The following is a 20,581-nucleotide window of genomic DNA, read 5'->3' as shown; positions in this document are numbered from 1 at the left end:
ACAATCAATATTATTAGGCAACACAAAGTGGTCTTGGTCATGCCCCTGTGGGGCCCTATTCATAGGAAGATCCAAACTGTTCACTTGTAGTTGTTGGGCCACAGTATCAAACTATCTATAGTCCGTGCCCCTGCCCCTAACCCAGTCCCGGGGTAGATCATCTCTATAGGATGATCCTAATCCTCCGATCAATCAGGAACTGCACATTATAGAAACCTCTAATAGATTGGAGGGTTAGGATCACCCTGTGCCTATGGAGAAGATTTACTTGTGGCCCAACAAATGAACAGTTTGGATCATCCTATGAGGTAGGCCACACAGTACATTTTTAAAAATACTGCTTTTCATGTGCATGTGGAGAAGATTTACTTGTGGCCCAACAAATGAACAGTTTGGATCATCCAATGAGGTAGGCCACACAGTACATTTTTAAAAATACCGCTTTTCATGTGCATGTAACATAAAAAATTTGTCTTCATTTCATTTCCCTTCAATTTTTATTTTATTTTTAGATATCATCATTTTTGGGTGCAACTCGGGTCGGGTTGAGGCCAACTTGCCCTTTTTCCCAACCCGAACCTGACTCGACCCGAGTTCAACGCAACCAACCCGAGTTTTTAAGTTAAAAGAAAAATCATAAAAAATTTTGGGTTTCACTTGGGTCGAGTTGGCAAACCCTCAACCCGAACCCACCCTGAAGTCAACCCGATCTGAACCCGACCTTTTTTCAGGTCGAACCCATCGGATTAGGATTGAACCCGACCCAAGTTGTACCCCTAATCATTTTCCTTCAAAGTTCAAACTTAATATAGATGAAGAACGCTCTCCCAGACTATTTTTGCCGAAAATGATAGCAAAATCCTCTTCCTTTCCACCCAAAGTGCATCAAGAGAACTTAACACACCCTTAATTCAATTATAACATCAAATAAAATGTAATCTTTGTTGTTGATCATGATGGTAAAATTTATGTTATGATTTTTGTGATCAGCATGAGTTTTGCGCCATAGGAGATCCAAAGCAAGAGCCATAAAATCAACGGTTTGGATCAATCAAAGGTGGGACCCTTAGCTGTAGTGAGGGCACCTCATTGTATTACAAATTTACAATGAGGTCGTGCCTTCCATAGTATTCGTCAACGTACACACAGTCTCTCGCCATGTCAGCCATTCCCAGTTTAGTAAACTTTCGCCACGTACATAATAGTCCATCTAGGGGTGACAACGGGGCTGGGGCGGGCGGGGGCGGATGTTGCACTCACCTGTCCCCGGGCTCAAAGAAAATTCCCCATACCCACCCAGTCCCCGCCTGGGGGATGGCTGGGAATCCCCATCCCCGCCCCATGGGGAAAATCTAATCCTCATCCCGCCCCACACGCTATTGGAAACACGTTTAGGGCTGAGAGGATTTTGCTTTGAAATTTTCACATTTGCAGCCCTTTTTGCACTGTAATTTGGATCGGATCAATGTTTGGATTTCTAATTCAGGACAGTGAAAAAAATCAAATTTCTAAGTTTGCTGTGGAAATAAGAAATTGAAAATCTACAGATCTGGAGTTTCCTTCACTCTCTTAGCTCCTCAACCTCTCCCCCCCCCACTAGGAAGTACCCTCTTCCCTCGCTGTCTCCCTCTACATGAGCTGCCGGGTCTATTCAATTTGTGTCCAAACTCAATTCCAAATCCAAATACAAAAGGGAAGGTATCCAAACGGGCCCTTAATGGATTTTCAAATTGAAAAATTCCACTAAATATGCATTTGAGAAAGATATTAAGGAAAATTTAGAAATGCCAAACGTAATTTGTTCTATAATAAGTGTGGCCACCCAAATTAAAAGCAGCAAACCCAAAATTAGTAGCGAAAATTCAATTTTGTAAGGGAATTACAGGGCAGGGCGGAGCGAGGCCGGGCAAGAGCAATTCCCATCCCCGTCCCATTTCGGGGAGTTTTTCCAATCCCCGTCATCCCAGCTTAAATCGGGGAATCCCGCCCCGTTCTGGTCGGGGCGGATCCCCTTTCTGGCAGGTTTAATTAGGGGTGGTTATTCGGTTAAAACCGAACCGAAAAAACCGAAATGTTAAAACCGAAATTATTTCGGTTTCGCAAAATTCGAACCGAAACTGAAACCGAACCGAAACCGAACCGATTACAAATTTGGTTATTCGGTTATAACCGAATAACCGAATTGTGAGAGGGAAAAAAGTAAAATTTAGGCTTGGATCGGAGGGCTAGGATCATCCGATCAAAATGAATTTTTGAGCACAACATAATTAAGTTGTGATCAATCGAATGGACGGTTTTGATCATCCCACGGAGTGCACATAAAGCAACTTTTTTTGAAAAAAAAAATGGTTTCATCCCTTATTTCGGTTATTTCGGTTAACCGAATTTTTTTTTAGATAACCGAAACCGAAACCGAATAACCGAATTTCCCAAAAAACTAACCGAAACCGAACCGAAATGGAGAAAAACCGAACCGAACCGACCAAATCGGTTCGGTTCTTCGGTTATAACCGAATAATGCTCACCCCTAGGTTTAATTGCCAGCCCTAAGTCCATCTTAGGTGGAAACACTGATGAACGGTCTAAATCACGACACGCATAAAAGGTGCAGAGATGAGAGGAAGCACGAATTCAGGTGGTGGGTGAGGCGGGTTGCCAAAACGGGGTCCATTCAAGTAAATAACACCTCACCTTCCATTTCCTCACATCTTTTTCCTCTATTTCCCTTTTTTTTTTCTATAAGGGAGATGATAAATTCGCACCCTTATAGGATAATTCGCACCCTATATAAGTGAATTGTGGCAGACTTAACGCTTTTTGACGTCAAATCAGTTACAAGGGGCGCGAATTATCCTACATCGAATGCGAATTTATCATAACCCTATAAAAAAAGAAAATAGAGGAAAAAAAATACATCTATCTCTCTCTCCTAGTTCTCACTCAAAAAGAAAAGAAAAAAAAAAGAGCTATAAAAATCGTTCTCTTGCTTGAATCTACAGCATTTTCTGCAAGACTACAATCTCTCTCTCTCTCTCTCTCTCTCTCTGGAATCGATTTTAAGATGTAGATTTCGGAATCAGCTCCATGAATAGGATGTCGAGGGAAACAATTACCGGCGGGAGGAGTATCCCGCCGGGATCACAGCATCGGCGGGGGAGGAGCCTCACCGGAATCCCGGTAGATAGAGATGAGAACTTAGATCTGTTCTCTAGGAACCGTCGGATCCTCCCTGTTGCGTCTCCGTCCGTTGAATCTGACGGTCAGATTTTTTTCTCCATCCTCTTTTCTCGTCAAGCTCTAGTGTGGGATTTGGAAGAACGTTTTTTCTTCTTTTTTAAGTAGACGGAAATAACCCTTGCGAATAATCGTAATGCCTTCTGCAAATGTAGAATATCTGGAAGATTTTAGAGTGGCATTTAGGTCATACTGTTTCTGATTGTGCCTTTTTTTTATAGCTTTCTCCAATTCTTACAGTTGTGTTGTTTTCTAGAGAGATCAAGATCTTTCTTTGTTCAACTTCCAGGTAGTAATTCGCACAATTCTGGCAAAACTTAGGCAGATATTTGTGATTTCAGTTTTTTTCGTGATTTTCTGATTTTTCTTTCGGGAATTCGTACATTTCTTGCCGAACTGAGATTTTTATTTCTTATTTTTCTTCCATTCACAGAGTTTTTACAGAAATTGAGAGGATAATTGTTTTTTTTTTCTTTTTATGTACCTTTTTTTGCAGTATTTTTTAAGTTCTTCTGGCAATGAGTCGTGCATTTCTGGTGAAATTCAGAGTAATTTTGTTGTTGTTGAATTATTTTGGCCCTTGATTTTGCAGTTTCGATGAAATTGGGGAGAATTTCAGTCGGATCGGTGAAATTATCAAGGAGTGGAATGGATGATCTTTTGTCGTCTGGCGATGGAGGGAAACACGATTACGATTGGTAATTTTGATCATTTTTCATTTAATTCAATTTATCGTTTATTTATAAAATTCTAGATCTACATCTTCTCATGTCTCATCACCTCCATTTGTGCTTAGATCTGTAGATTTTGAAGTATTATATCTGCATTATTTTCTGATTTTTTTTAATTTCATTTCATGGAATAAATGATGCTTGAATTTTGATAGGATCATCTTCATGTGTTTTGGTAGATTCTGAAAATTAAGGCATGATATTTCTGTCTAGAAACTATTCTATCAATCCAGATCCTCTCTGCCATCAGTCTTATCCACAGATCAGAAATTAGTCAGTACAGATCTGTTATGTAGAGTACATTTTTTTTTTTTTTTTGAATGGCTATGTTGAATATATTGTTGAATATTTCTCATCATGATACCAGAATGTACCTGCTTATAAGCTTTCAAGATCAGGAATAGAGTTTTCGTTGGTTTTCCATGATCTCCTTGTGGAATTGAAATTCTCCTTTTATACGTGAATTAGGAAAAAATGAACCATCTGGATTCTTAACAGATAATTGTCAGAATAAGTTTACAATCAGGAAATCTGTTGGAAACTGGGAAACCCCAGATCAGTCTTCCGGATCAACGACTATGTTTCATTCCATCTTATATTGCTACTCTTGTGTGTTGATGTTTATTTAAGCTTTTTTAGATGTGAAATGAGGTAAATATCTATTTTAGCTGATTTTACTGCAAAATGAGGCCTTTGAGTAGGCTTGTAAATTTTGCAAAATTGGATACATTTGGTGTTTGTTTAGCTCGTTGTGTCTGACTTTCTTGCCCTTCTTTAGATCTTTGCAGTCATAGTCTCTGATTCAGAATTCTATTGTTCTTCACATCTCTGTTTCTGTTGTTCTTCACGTCTCTGTGGAGAATCTTATACCATAATATATTTGGGAATCATTGTGGAAAGTATTATACTTATGAGTCAGAGCTTCTTTTTTTTTTATGGGCAAACTGGGGTTAGACAGACCCCTACCAGGAATGAGACAGAGCTTTAATTACCTGTTTTACAATCTTTTCAATCCACATGGTTCATAGTTCGCTACAATCCCACTGAACTCAATAAAAGAATAGCCAAATTTAGCTGCCAAGATTACTGAATTAATATGTTGCTAGCCTAAAATAGTTGATCACTATGCTAAATCAGTTGCCCGTTGTGTCTGGGAGTGGTTCTATCGAAACTTGGTGATATGGTAAGAGCTGTGCCAAAGTAATAATGTGGTTTTAATGGCATCCACAAAGAGACAGGAGCAGGCAGTAAACAGGACTCCAACGTAATGGGCTTAAGCAGTTATATTAATCTATAGGAACACAAACAATTTCTTTACCTATCAAAATTGAGAAGCACTTGACTCTCTTCTTTTCATAGGTTAGTGAAGATTGAGCACTAGCTGCATTATGAACTAGATTTCGACAACTGAATTTGATAATGCGATCACTTTCCAAGACTCTATCCTTAGAACTTGTTGGACCCCAGTAAGTTGATGCATTCAAATATGCACCAAATAGAACTCTAAATGGACACAATTGGCCAAAAAAATATTCTGGAATTTATTGATTTAAAAGGAAATTAGATTGTAAGAAAGGCTCTCCGCCGATCGTTATGGTGGAAGAGGCATAGATCAAATCGCAGAAGTGAAGGTTACAAAGTCACTTTGTCCTGAGGGCCGTGAGGCGAGCAAGCAGGGTAAAGAAAACAAAAGGTGGACACATTCGAGAAAGAATATAAGAATTGACTGTGGAGGATACTCCAAATCTTCATACATGAGTTGGATTCAAAAGCAATATCATAATCATAACATCTATCTCAACTGAAATGTTAAACAGCGCCCACTTAGTTATAGCCTGAGCAATATGAAAGTGCATCTTTTCCATGGTAAAAAGAGGATTCCTAAGCATGCTTATTGCATCCAGAATTAGCTTACATAAAATTTTACACAATATTGTTACTTGAAGATCCTTGTATCTCACTTGTCTATGGCAGGAAGCTTGTCCAAAAGGTTGAAATCTTTATCGGAACTGGTTGTGCCATTGAAATGCTTACTGTAAAAGACATTCTTTTATTTTCCAATGCAAGCAAAATGTTTCTGTTTCAAACCAAATGGATTTTTTCATGATGCACATTTGCAAATAAACTACTTATGGTTGTCAGAGTAGTTAGCTGAATAATACATCCTCTTTAACATGTATCTATAACTAACTGCACATTTCTTTAATTGCTATGTGATTAGGCTTCTTACTCCTCCTGGAACTCCACTCTTTTCTTCAATGGATGCTGCTGAGTCTCAACCTTCCCTAACAGCTCCAAAGAGCAGTTCCTCAGTTAGATCAGTCTCAACCACTAAAGCTTCAAGGGTACGTGTTTGGATTCTTTCTTTAAGGACACCATTGTTTCATTGTCTTTGAGGAAACCTCCCCATGTTTTAGATTTTTCATATTTTTGCAATGAACAAGACTGAAACTTGCTACTATGTTTACAGCAGTATTTAATACTCATAAAATGAATATAAATGAGTATTTTTGTATGGGTATGCTTGTGAATGTCTCAAATCTGTGATACGTTGGGCCTTGCCCTTGTGTCTAACGACTCTAACCTGCCATATATCTCTTGTTCTTCTAAAATGTAATGCAATTATTGTTTGATCAAAAGTCTAAAAACAAGCTGATCAATCTGGAACTCAATAGATCAACTTGGTTTGTGCAGGCTCCAGTTACTTAGTTCAAATCCTAAACATGTTTTTTTCATTGACTGCAAATAGAAGTCGGGAATAGAAATGTTGCCTTTGGACCCTTTTTTTGAATGATAACATTCATTTTGGACTTTGGACCAAGATTTAGAACATCGATTCCACCATGCAGTTAATCTTCCCATTTATACGATTCATCACGTATACCGATATGGCAATATCAATAATTTGTGTGTAGCAAAAAAAAAATAGTGGGACCACATTATTGGGTGATCTAAAGTCTAAACCAGTCATTTGTTGAGACCCTAAGTAGATAGGCCATGCCCTGAAAATTTTATCCATAGGATGATCCTAATCATCCGGTTCGTGGAGGTTTAAAATGGACAACACGGTATAGAGTTCTGTGGTTGAGCTATCGACAATTAGTTAATTACACTTCCAGCCTAACCTATTATTTCATACAATTTTTCAAAAATTTGGCATCAATCAAAACCTTAGTATCATCTCCTCTGTCATGGTATTATTAGTGTACAGTTTCAGCGGACAGTAATTTTTATGATCAAAACAGTAATTTTTATGATCAATGTCTAAATACTTGCTGGCTTCTGATGTAGCTGCGTCGACTCAGTTACGTTGCACTCTGACTATCAAGCCTGAATTCCAATTTCATGAAAACGTCATTGATTTGGCCAAGTATTTATAAATTCAATCAGTTCACTTTTTTTTTAATGGCAAAAAATATTATTAGAAAAGAAGAGGGTAAGAACACCGATTGAGGAGGATCAGAACAAATAAGAAGATAAAAGAAAAGAAACATTACAAAGACCCATAAAAAACACTCAATGAGTTTACATTTGACTTCAATCCAAACCAAAAAATATCTAAGAATGGTTTTCGAGCGGAGGCTGTATTTGAGAATCCGCAATCTTAAAAGCGAAAGGATCTTATTCTTTTCTGGATCCTGTTTCGAAGTAAATGTTTAAAACCCAGGTTCTATTATCATGTTTGAATGAAAAGGCTGCCAATTACAAACAGCAGTTGGACTTGAACTCGGTATTTGGAGTTTGGCCAACTCTGCTGTATTCCCAGTCAATCACCAAGCTTTTGAAATTGATCAAGACTACACTAATCAGTCCTCTTATGCAATTATCACAGTTCTGTTAGGGATACATGCATGTCAGTTATCCAAAGATACATGAAGCATATATATAACATCTGATCTCTCATTTTTCTTTATTTCAGTTTTCTGCGACCCCATCAGAGAACAGCCATTCCATGAGACCAGCTAGAAGTAGTTCAGTTACACGCCCTTCCATCTCCAACACATACTCCACATATTCCTCCAACTCCAACAGAACGTCAATCCTCAACACTAGCATGGCCTCTGTCACATCTTCAAGACCTTCAACCCCCACAACACGCTCATCCCTGCCATCTACAGCACGGTCTGCAACCCCAACAACTCGTTCAAACCCGGTGCGATCCTCCACTCCTTCCAAAACCCGGCCAAGTGCAAGCTTTTCCGGTGACAGAAGCCGACCATCCCAAAACCCAATGCCCTCAACTCCAACTGCCCGATCAAACTCCCGTCCACAAACCCCAGCAAATTTGAATTCTCCAGCAACCCGATCGAATTCCCGCCCATCAACCCCTACTCGCCGGAGCCCAATGCCGGCTTCATCACCAATTTCAGGACGTTCTTCCTCTGTTGGACGGGTTCCCCCTGCCAATGGCAGAAATCCAACAGTACCATCTCGTCCCAGCTCTCCGGGCCCACGGGTCCGGCCCCCACCACAGCCCATTGTGCCTCCAGACTTCTCACTTGACATACCTCCAAATCTGAGAACAACACTGCCAGACAGGCCACTTTCTGCTGGTAGGTCTCGGCCTGGAGTTGCTCTCACTGTCCGGGCAAATGTGGAGCCTACAGGGCCAGTGAATCCACCACGGAGGCGGTCATCCTCACCAATTGTTACCAAGGGGAGGCTTTCGGAACCCTCCGGGAAGGCTCGGTTGCACAGCAATGGCCATGAGATTGGACCGCCCGAGATTCAGAAGCCAACAGTCTCAGATTCCGTAGGCCGGAGGCCTGTGAAGCCAGTTACATCACCGGAGAGTACTGGATTTGGAAGGACAATCTCAAAGAAGTCCATGGATATGGCCCTCAGGCATATGGTATGGTTCCTTTTTATTTATTTATCTATCTATCTTGAAATTATAACTGAAAAAACTGGAAGACAGAGTAGGACTGCACATAAAAAAAGGAAATAATTTCTCCCACTAATCAAGTCGATAATACCATTGATGTACTTTGCCAATTTCCAAGGCCCTCCCCTTTCACTCAGGAATTGGAAGTCACATTCTACAACTTGTCTGTAAAAAGGTCGAATTTTTTTTTGAATTCCCATGTAGGGTGCCCTTATATCCATCTACGTTGAGTATAGTAATACCAATGGGACCTGAAACAGAATGAACAATGGCCCTACTATTCCCGAAATCTCTTTCAATACCAACCAGTCCAAGGTTGTTAAGAGGGTAACAGTCAACATTAAACTGAAGAACGCCTAGCCGAGGTTTTTTTCAACAGGAACTAGCCTTCAATTTTATGATTCTTCCCATCATAACGGTTTTCCAATTTCTGAAACTACCGTTTATAAAGTAACCCTATAAATCTTCAATAGCTAAAAGCCCAGTTTGCCATACTGAGACGAATATAATGGCCGATAGAATGAAAGATACTTCTCTGCAAATATACGATTGTTCCTTTCCTTCCAGCTCTCCCTAACAACAATGAAATGAACCATATTCCAAAGAATCACACCAAAGGTTCCTTTCTGCCATACATGATTTGTATACAGGCCCTTCATTTCCCTAGACATTATGCTGTGTGTCTTGTATCCATGTTATCTCTCTGGTATTATCATCAACACGCTAATTTTGACATTTCTGCTTTTGTAATTTTAAGGATATACGAAACGGCATGGGGAGCGCCCGTGCTCTGATGGGTAACTCCCTATTTCCTCAGAGCATTCGCTCTGGCACTCCGAAAGGGCGATCAGCGCGCATAACAGACTCTCCATCTCCAGTTGGAAGCAATGGATCCGTCTCTGAAAATGGATACAACGTTGATAGATCTTCGGATTGTGAAACCAACAACGAAGAGAGGCGGATTACTGTGAAACTGAGCGAGCCGGACCCTTACGAAAGCTCTCGATACGATGCAATTCTGCTCAAAGAAGACTCAAAGAACATGGATTGGCTTCATAGTATCGATGATAAGTCTGATCAGAGTCCAGTCTTTGATCACCGATTCGAGCTGCTGCCGGAACCATTTGGCCTTCTATAGTTCCTGGGCTTTTCTTTTCTTTTCTTTTTTTTCTTTTTTTTTTTTGCATTTTTTTTTAAATTATTTGATCCATTTATAAGGATTGAATATGGAAGGTTTTGTCCTGTTTGCATTTTATATTCTTGTTCTGTCCGAAATGAAGGCTTGTTTCTTTTGATGAAATCATAAGAATATCCTTCTACTCCTCATTTAGCCTCGGTTTGGATTGCAGGAATTGTTTGGAAAAGAAATATTTTTTCCAGAATTTCTTGGTTTACTATTGTTTGATTGCAAATGAAAAATAGTAACTTGAACAACCAGTTGAAGTTTTACTTTGATGCCCTTCAATTTACAAGAGTATCCCTCTAAAAAAGCCATATATAATCACATCATTTTCCTCTATCCAAACAGGCAAACATGGGCTGAACAGGAGCTTAGGCTGGGCCTAGGGTCACACTATATCCAAACCTGAAAATGGAAGCCCATCTCAGGTGGTGTGAAACAACCAATTACTCCGAAAGCTTAAGCTTCATCTAATCATATTTACACTTCAACACTCCCTCTCACGTGCTACCCCTCTTTTTCTTGGGTTGAAAGTACGTGCGGCACATATGGACCCTTTTTTAGGTTGGCCTGTTATAGTTGGTCTTAATTTCAACAGGCCTCTTGGTTTTATAGTCTAGGAGGGCCCACTGGTTTTATAGTTCTAAAATGATCGTTTTGGGCTTTTTATTTAAAAAAATCTAGATGGGCTTTGGATACCCGTAAAAATTGGTCTGAATATAATTATATGGAGAAAGAGCATCATTTCCGTTCTGGGCCTTTTCCCAAGCTTTTTGCATCAGTCAATCTTGCGAATGAGATCTCTATTAGCCATTGGGTCTTGGCCCACTTGGTCATCCTATGATGGCCCATCAAATCAAAGGTCACGATTACTTAAACTGTGATGATATTTTCACCCTCTGCATTACTTGCAGGCTCCCCTGATAACGTGATTTCACATAAAGTTGCCCACTTTTCACGTCAAATCACGTTATAAGGGGAGCGTGCACGTAATACGGGGGGGTGAATATATCATCTCCCTTACTTAAAATGTGCCATAGATTTCTACTGGAATTGGACGTGGACCCACTTGGCTGCACTATGATAGCCCACTTGGTCTTGACCCACTTGGTCATCCTATAGATTTCTATTAAGCATTGGGTCTTGGACGTGGACCCACTTGGCTGCACTATGATGGCCCATCAGATCAACAGTCCCAATCTCCAAGAATATGTGCCACGTTTAAAAGACATGTTCATTTCCCATTACCATGTTTTTATAATGGCACTACTTTGATTTACATTTTTCTGATTGGATGTTGATAGCATCTTAGGAATTTTACTACGCATAAAAGGGTTTTATACACGAGTTTTTATATGGTTGTGTGGCCCATACAGGCCAGTATTTTTCAAAATGTTTCCGCACGACCTACTACCTAAGATGATCTAAACCGTTCGTTTGTTGGGCCACAACATAAATAGGTTGTGCCCCAAAAACCACTACCATAGGATGATCCTAACACTCCCATCTATAGTGGTTTCTATAATGTGCAGTTCATCCACAGATCAAAGGGCTAGAATCATCCCATGGAGATGATTTACGGGTCCAACCTATTTACGTTGTGACAATCGAACAGTTTGGATCATCCTATGAAGTGGGCCCCAAGGTACTTTTTAAAAACAGACTTTACCTGTAGACACCATATAGTGTGTGTTGACGTTGAATTTCTTTTTCTTACATTTCCTTGCAAGATGGTGTTTTCTTCTAAAGAGTAAGTGTGTGTGTGTGTGTGTGTGTGACTGAGAGAGAGAGAGAGAGAGAGAGAGAGAGATGCAGCATTATCTGCACTTTCTTTTCATAATGACACTCAGTCTTGCGATTGGCTGTTGAGAGTTTCTTCTCTAACAATCTTTTAACAAAAGAAAGAATAAAAAGAGTAGTGGCATATTAAAACAAGGGAGTGCAGATATCATTTTTAAAAGAACATGCTAACCTCCTCATTTGAAAGATAAAAGAAGAGCTGAAGTCAAATCCAACGTAACTATTATATATGCCTTTTCCTCGGAAAAGAGGATCTTCATTATTATCAACACAATGAATCATTCAAATAGCAAAAGAGAAAGAAAAGGAAACTTTCTCAGTATCAATCAATGCACACAATTCCAGTCCAATCTATGCCAAACCAACAACATAATGATAAATGGCTGTAAAAGCTAGCGATAAAAAGCTCTGGCTCACCGTAAAAACATATCGGAAACTGAAGAAGAGATTCAGGTAAGATCATCCTCTTCGTCTTCTTTGGCTTTCAGTGCATTCTTCGCTCTCAACAGAAGCGTGGTTTTCCAAGCATCCTACACACCCCACCACAACAACAACAAAACAAAAAAAAAACTTAGGAAATAACATGGCATTCACAATAGGAAAAACAAAATGCTCTGTTTGTTTTGGGATTTTGAGAACAGATTGTGAATCCAAAACTGATTATTGGTCTCAATTAAGTCTAAATTTGAGTCCAGTGATCACTTTTGAACTCACAATTGGTTCTCAAAATCCAAAACAAACAGGGCCTAAGCTATTGATCTAAAAGAAGACGGCAGACTAAATTTAAAAACTCGGTTCAATGGCAGAAGTTAAGTAAATAGAGGTGAGCCAAGTGATCCGAAGCCAATTCCTTAAAAGATCAGGCAATGCTAACAATCTTGATAAGTCTCCATGGCCAAATACTTTCTAAAAGATCCCTAGAATCAGGTATGCATCGAGCATTTCAAACAATATTGATTTTCAAATTTCATACTGTTATTCATTTTTGAAAAACCATGGAAAGCTCTGAAATGGGGTCGCTAATTTCTCAAAATAATGATTAAGAGTCGTGAAATTCCAAGTCCCAAGAATTCAGGGTGACGATCAAGTAAATCAACGGAATCAGGAATACACGTCTACTCCAATAGTGACCAAGTTGATGACAAACAATGGATGACTCATTCAATCCCACAATTGAAAAGAAATTGATTCTGAAACCAATCTAATTAAGAGAGAATTTGTGTTACCTAGCTTCAAACAAATTCAACTAATATAAATCAAGTTATTAGAAACAAAAGCTTATAGAAGATTATCAACTTAAGAGGCCTGGAACTCAGGACTTGAGGAATTGAGAGGTTTTGATTCTATTGTTTCTTATGACTAATTCTACATTCCATACTACTTGTTTCTTATGACTAATTCTACATTCCATACTACTTGCTGAAGATGATACAAAAATGTTTGGCTTCCGTTTTTAACAATTTTTTTTTTTTTTTTGGAAAAAACCAATTAGAACCAGTAATATGTCTGACTGAATCAGATTGGCCATCAGAATTAATTGAAAGACAGATTCGTGCTTTATATAATTTTTACTACCCACACATTAGAAAGTATCATACTTTTCTATGCCCATTTCAAAAAAAAAAATCCATACTTTATATGATTTTTTTAATAGTATACTTTATATGATTTTTTATACCCAAACATTAGAAAGTAGAAACTATCTTTTCTTTTCCAGCACTAGGAGAGAGTTAGTATACAAATAAGTTTCATCAGTTGTTTCCAACATGAAGAAAACATACCAGACGGGTCATGCTATCAAATTCCTTGATCACATCAGTGAATTTTCCAACATCTTCCTCATCAATTGCAGATGCTAAATCCTGCCATTTGAACAATATTTCCTGAGTCAGCCTAGAATTTTAATCTCTAGAAAGTAAACAACACACACAACAAATTATAAGCAGATTATGTTGTGCTGTTAATAATATAATTTCCACATGGAGCCCATATAAGATGATCGCTCGCTCTCCACATTAAGAATAAAACATAGAAAAAAGTGCATAACCAGATGCCGCGTTTCAAAACAAATACTTACAGCTAAAAACTTGTATTCGCGTGTCCCTGAAAAGGTTGGATCCAGTTCCTGCAAGATTGCAGCATAACTTTAATAAGTTTGCATACACAGAAAACAAAGCTTTAATAGTGTAGAACTAGAGCTGAAATTAGACCTGATATTGTTCTAATGAGTTGGTTATCGCAACAATATCGCCTCTACAAAGTTGGCAAAGACCAGCATTGAGAAGAAATCCTCTAACACTATACTTCAGAAGATTATTGTTCATAGATTGTCGTGCTATTGATTCATAAATCTCAACTGCCTTTGGGTATCTGAAAAGAGACGCATAACTTGTAATGTTCTATAGTCAAGTTAATGAAACTAAAAAAACACGAATTGACACCATACTCCAGCTTATCTGACTAATAGAGAACATAAAAACAAAACTATAAACTAGCACCTGAATTTCAAGCTATAAATATCTGAGACGTAGATCAAGTTTATTCCATAAGCAATTTAATGATTTAACAACATTGAACACCTAGTGAGTAATATTATTTCTTGCTCTGAAATTTTCCGAGAACCAAAAATTTACAGGTACCATTGCAGCAGGTTGGTTTTTTAATTAATTTATAGGAAACTCCCCTGCATCAATCTAGTAGCCAAGTTTCAGATTATCACAATAAAGACCAACTCAACACATGTGTTACGTACGCTATTAGGGAATCGTGTCTTACTGTTCCAGTTGGGCGGCAAATTGTGCAACTTTCTGCCTGCACTGGTTGGCAGAAGTTGTCACTTCCTCGCTTTGGAAAAGATCAGCAGACCTTTCAAAGAAATCCATGGCCTTCTCAAAGTCCTGTTCAGCCTCATATAACTCACCAATTTCCTGCACATGAAGATACAGGATCATAAGTTAGCCTATTTTAAACCTTTTCCAATTCCCTTCAAGAATGATAAGTAAAATTTGCATTGTTGGATTTATCTTGCATAAATACCAATCGAAAATGAAAATTTATCACCATAGGTTTAAAAAATTAAACATAAAATCAGATCATGGTAAAGAATTAGTGTGAGGAAACAAGAAGAAAGATACAAACATAAAATGACTATAAATGACCAATCGGTGCAGCAAGAACAATAATAATAATTTCCAAATAACTATGTCAGAATAGACTTTACCTTGCAGTATCTAGCAGCCATGTTTAGCCTCCCAATCTCCATGAAAAGATTCATTGCGTTATTGAAGCAAGACATGGCTTCTGCAAAGAACATGTAGAGCATCAAATATCAACACCAGGCAAAAAAGTATGACTACCTGGAATGCACGTAAAGTAGAGCGGGAAGATTGAACAAAATTCACAAAACAACCAATTGAATTGACCTACACAAACAGTGGTAGAGAGATAGAGAAAGATAGTTAATGTTAGTAAATTTTGTCAATCCAGATCAATGAAGAACATCTGTAAATGATATATAAAACATAGCAAATGATATAAGTTAAAGATGAAAATCCCAAAAACGCAATAATAAACACAAATACACACTTAGAAACCATCACATAAACACGGCCAATGTTTTGAAAATCGGAATAGAATCGTAAATCATAATAAGGGTCAAATCGTATCGGACTGTAAATCGTAAGATTCATTCAAATACAAACATATTTATATAAATGAAGTTATTTTATGCTTTGAAAAATTATAAACAATAAAAAATTGCTGATTATTCATTTTTCATCCAAATTCATTAATTCAAATAGCTCATCCAAGCCCATGCATATTGGATAATAATCTTTAAAATAAAAAAAGACACAAGATCATATCAATTCTCAAAGTCTCAAACATCAAATGAAAAATATCAATCATAAAAGAATGGAATCGTCATTGTTGTCCTCATTATAGTCGTCTCCCACCTCAATGTAAGTAATGCCTTCAAGCACATACATTGTGCTTGACCAGTTCGATTCATTCGAACTCCTACTCCTCCGTCTTCTTCCTCTTAATGAGAGGGATTTCAAAGGCATTTTGTAACGTAAAAAGGAAATGAGGTCTTTCGAAAATCGCATGAATCATATGAATCATTTGATTTACGATCAAATCGTAATATTCTATCGAAAATTGTAAGATTCATACAAATTACAACTCAATCATGGGAGTAAAATCATTATGCATAAGATTTGATTTGAATCGTAAAATCAAAACATAAATCATAAGATTTTAAAAAACAATGAGCACGACAACCAACGGTTGAACAACATCGAGCACCTAGTGACACAGTACATACAAAATTTCATATGTAATTCATATAAATATTTATACATAATGCATGCACCACATTTCGCATGCAATTCATATAAATAAAATTATATAATGCGTGCTGAGATGGTATACCACTATTACACTTACGATTTTAGTTCAATATCTGTTTTGGCTTTGGTTTTGGTATGCATTTTGGTCGTTTCGGTTTCGCTCGGATGGAAACAGAAAGATTTGGTTGTTTCGTGTCGGCTTCGGTGGAAATTTAAAACCATGCATGAGAGTTGGTTGATCCTCTGGAAGAAAACAAGATAGTTGTGCTGGTTGATCATTGGACACGCAGCACATGTGTTTGGTGGTCAAGACTATTGATCTAATGGGCCATCATTAGGCAACCAAATCGGCCCAGGTCCCATGCTAATCGTAGATTTCAAACCACAAGATTGAGGCATGTGAACGATCAATGTCTCCGAAAAAACTTTAAAAGAATGCTTTGTAATCACACTAGATCATGGGGTTAGGATCATCCAATGACGGTGGGACCAACGGCAACGGGCCAAAATTGTGACAGCCAATGAGATTGATGGACCCAATCACCATACGTGTGGCAGTGGGCTCATGACGCACAATGTTCATTTCGTTAATGGAAATGATGATCATTAAAAGATGGTGTAGGCGGTGATATATCGAAGGATGTTAAATGTTCAATTTATTAAATTGCAATTATCCAACAAAAAGATATTTAAAAGAAAAATGTATGTTGTGCCTTCAATAGGTACAATGCTACAAGATAATCATAGCTATGCACAGAGGAATCAAAATTGAGAGTTGGAAGTTTGAAAACTGTTACAAGGGAATCAGGATTTTTCTTTTTTGAAAATTGACATTTATTATTCCAAAGAGTGCCATATAAGGGACAAGTTGTCCCCTAAGAGGCTACAACAATACTACCCTCTACATACAGTAGAAATATATGTTGTATGCTACGCATTCCATTCCCCATTACATTACCCAATACTTAAATTGTATCTAATCCAACGGAAGTGACATATTTGTGGGGCCCCACCAAGTAAAGATGCATGTCCGCCATGCCACACAGACTTCTCCACCACATTCCAGCTGGCAAATTCGATTTTCAAAAAAACTTCGCTCGAGGACCTAGAGCTATTGTGCGCCCCTAACCCTGCACGATAGCCATATCATACGCCAGGCCATCATTTTCGGGTGCAGTATCACAGAGAAGGATTGGGCCAGTGGTCTTCTCCTACTAGCCTCCCGCCGACGACCACCTGCTTCTCCACGGTCACCACCCCAAGTCCCTCATACATCTTCTCCACAAAAAAACCATCTCCACCGGAGGAATCTCAGCCGCCACCACTATCGTCAAATCCGAGGTTGCCACTGGCCACCAAGCCCATACTCAGAATCTGGCAACCTCCATTGCCACGGCCTCCTATGACCATTCCCAACAACCCCATTGCAATATATGGCAACCCACAGCCTCCCATGTCCTCCACGGCCTCCAGATCCGTCAACCCACAGCCTCCACGGCCTCGCACCGCCTATAGCCGGCCTTCCACAGCTCCAGATCTAGCCACCCACGGCCTTCCATAGCCTTCGGCAACCTCCACAGTTTTCTCCGGCTCCATGGCCTCTAGTTCCAGCCTCCACGGCACCAGATCTGGCCCCCACGGAAGAGCCACAATCCAGACCTGGCCTCAACGGTTCCAAATCCGGTCTCCACGGTTCAACTTTTCCAGCAAAGGAGAGAGAGAGAGAGGAACCCACCTCCCTCCCTATGGCTTCCATCGACCTAGGGAGGGAGCAAAATCGCCTTCCGAATGAGTAAACAATAAAAATAAGATAATTTAAAAACTCAAATGTATTGGATCTCTTTAGGGGAATCATGATTTTTGAATGCGTAAAACGTCTTTTTTTTAATAGCAATGTGCAAAACCTCTTAATAATGGATTGCGCATAAGAGGCATGTAACCTGATGCTGAAGCTAAAAGAATGGACCATACTTGTGTACCAAATAAAAAAGAGCTAGAGAACTTTCACATGACAATCAAGTCAAACCCAACACTGTTGAAGAAACCAAGCAAAATGACCATTTAAAGTTTCTTTTCCAACGGTGGCATTTTAAGAAAATGAGTGAAAAAACATCGAATCCTGATCAATTGCAGTGACACATTTTTAAAGAAATCGGTGGTTATCAGATGACAGGTAAGAACCTTGTGCGGAGGTTTTCTTGTAGCAGTTTGCAGCATCAACATAGGCTGAGGCAGCTTCATGCTTGCTTTCTAACTGTAAAATGGGAAATCAATAAAAACAGCATTATAAAGGTGCAAAGGACAATAAATCAACATGCTGAACTACATAACAAGCAACACGTAGACCTTCAAGTGACAGTTAGCCAGTTTGATATATACTCCTCCAGCTTTATCCCCTGAAACACAAATACACTATGAGCTAGTATTATGGGTTACTGAGTTTCAAACTAATTCAATGATTTATTTAAACATCAACAATCAGACTGGTTTTGAGAATCTTCCAAAAGCAATGGAAGGTCATAGAACTCATAAGTATCTGAAAAGGAAGAAATGGAATAAGCATATATGCGATTTGAAGAGTTCAGGTAATTAGCTAAATGACAACCAATAGTATGTCTGCCTCATTTATCATGAACAACTTATCGTACAAGTACCAACCTAAAAGGGGGAAAAGGAGACCTTGTGTCATGAAAAAATATTCTTGCCATTACTCTAAAGGTAAGTTACCTATATCGCTGCCACCCCATTAGCAAACCAAACTAGCGAAGTGAGGCGAACGGCAAACAGACTAGCGAAGCAAAGAGCCAAATTCTAGAAGCCTACCAAACCAAGTTCATTCAAAAGGAGTTTTAAACGGCACACCGATAAAACGAGTTTTTTTCCGTTTAAAACAGGGTTTTGCTAACTAAACTTTGACGGCTCAAGCATTTGTAATTCTGGACCTGCTAGGGTGGGGGAGGTTCTTAGAGATGTCACAAGCGGTACTAGATGGGCCCCATTGGAATCAAGGATCCTAGTGAGATGGAAATGAGGGCGCTACAGCTCACTGCGAGTAGTGACTTGGGATGGCTGATTGTGAAAGGAGACTCCATCAATGTTGTCATGTGGATGGATTGGAGGAATCCTCACGATTGGAGGTTTGTGGATGTTATCGAAGAGATAAAGGATGGAGTTGAGGGTTACTCAATCCAATATGGCACGTGAGGAGATCAGCTAATAATGAGGTTTCAATTAAATGGAATCGAATCACACAAATACAAGTAAATACCCTAAACCTAGAAACCTAGATTCCACCTAAAGATAGCCAAAACAGAAGTAATCTACTCTAAAACTCTCTACAAATTTCTGTCCGAACCAAAAAAATAGCACAAATATAAGTAATTAGAAAAAGTAAAATAAAATGCAAAGCGAATAAGGATTATAGTATTTTTCTTCTTATTTAATTGAACCCGAATGAAATTGAATTCATATATGTAAACCCTAGAACAGAGTGGATCAATTAAAAGACAATGAATTTGGGAATTACAGGATTTGGAGAGTTTGTAGGAATTGGCGGCCTTGTCGAATAAATCGGAAGCGTCTTCGTATTTGGATCCGAACAAACCCCATCCGCTCAGTTTCTTTTCGGCCTTCTTCTCCAGCTCTTCACCCTTTCCCCCATAATCTCCCATTTTTATCCCTTCCCTTCTCCTTAGTCTTCCCTTCTCCTTATTCGTATGCGATCCAATTCAAAATCAACGAGTTGAGGATTTTTATAGAGAGGGATTGAGGGCGGTGGTGGAAAAGAATAGAGGAGAAGGTTCGGCGAATGGGCCGCATGCGATTCTGAAGAGAGAGAGAGATATATATGAAGAGCGAAAAAGAAAAGTATACCCGGCGGCTTACGGCGGCCCGCATCATAGAATGATCCAAACCGTCTATTTGATGAGTCAGAACGTAAAATGGTTGTGATGAAAAGCTCATTTCCATAGGATGATCTTAGCCCTCCGATCTACAGAGGAACTGCATATTGGGATCATCCTGTGGGTGGGGGTGATTTTCTGAGCACAAACTACTTATGTTGTGGCCCATCAAATGGAAGGTATGGATCATCCTATGGTGTGGACCCTACAGTACTTTTTGAAAAATACTGGACTATACATGCTTACATCGTAGACAAATTGGTTAGAACAATGAGAGTATATATGATGAACCCGCATTTTTCAAAAAGTACGGTGAGGCCCACTCCATTGGATGATCCAAACCGTCACAATTTGTTACACACAAGGTAAATTGGCAGTGCTCAAAAACCCATCTCCGTAGGATGATCCTAACCCTCCGATTTATAGATGTTTCCGTTATGTGCAGCCCCTCTATAGGTAAGAGAGTTAGGATTATCCTATGGAGATGATTTTTGGGGTTC

General features: G+C 38.9%; 2 protein-coding genes across 2 annotated transcripts; one reads left to right on the top strand and one right to left on the bottom strand.

Moving 5' to 3' along the window:
* Positions 1 to 2,929: 2,929 nt before the first annotated feature.
* LOC143850796 (serine/arginine repetitive matrix-like protein) lies at positions 2,930 to 10,178 on the top strand. The gene is made up of 5 exons (XM_077360050.1): positions 2,930 to 3,259; positions 3,827 to 3,932; positions 6,187 to 6,310; positions 7,885 to 8,817; positions 9,608 to 10,178. The coding sequence occupies exons 1-5, from the start codon at positions 3,085 to 3,087 to the stop codon at positions 9,986 to 9,988; spliced, it is 1,719 nt and encodes a 572-aa protein (XP_077216165.1). The 5' UTR covers positions 2,930 to 3,084; the 3' UTR covers positions 9,989 to 10,178.
* A 1,852-nt stretch (positions 10,179 to 12,030) lies between these two features.
* LOC143850708 (alpha-soluble NSF attachment protein 2-like) lies at positions 12,031 to 20,009 on the bottom strand. The gene is made up of 9 exons (XM_077359932.1): positions 19,706 to 20,009; positions 18,526 to 18,575; positions 18,361 to 18,433; positions 15,051 to 15,130; positions 14,606 to 14,757; positions 14,041 to 14,200; positions 13,908 to 13,955; positions 13,612 to 13,692; positions 12,031 to 12,360 (listed from the first exon to the last, which is right to left on the bottom strand). Exons 1-9 carry the CDS (start codon positions 19,848 to 19,850, stop codon positions 12,280 to 12,282), a joined length of 870 nt encoding a protein of 289 aa, XP_077216047.1. The 5' UTR covers positions 19,851 to 20,009; the 3' UTR covers positions 12,031 to 12,279.
* Positions 20,010 to 20,581: the final 572 nt, after the last annotated feature.

Source organism: Tasmannia lanceolata, unplaced genomic scaffold (genome assembly GCF_043159265.1).
Source record: "Tasmannia lanceolata isolate RefF3 unplaced genomic scaffold, GAP_Taslan_0.1 ptg000018l, whole genome shotgun sequence".
Classification (NCBI taxonomy): domain Eukaryota; kingdom Viridiplantae; phylum Streptophyta; class Magnoliopsida; order Canellales; family Winteraceae; genus Tasmannia; species Tasmannia lanceolata.
Note: the sequence above shows the minus strand (reverse complement) of the source record. Positions and strands in the feature narration are given on the sequence as shown.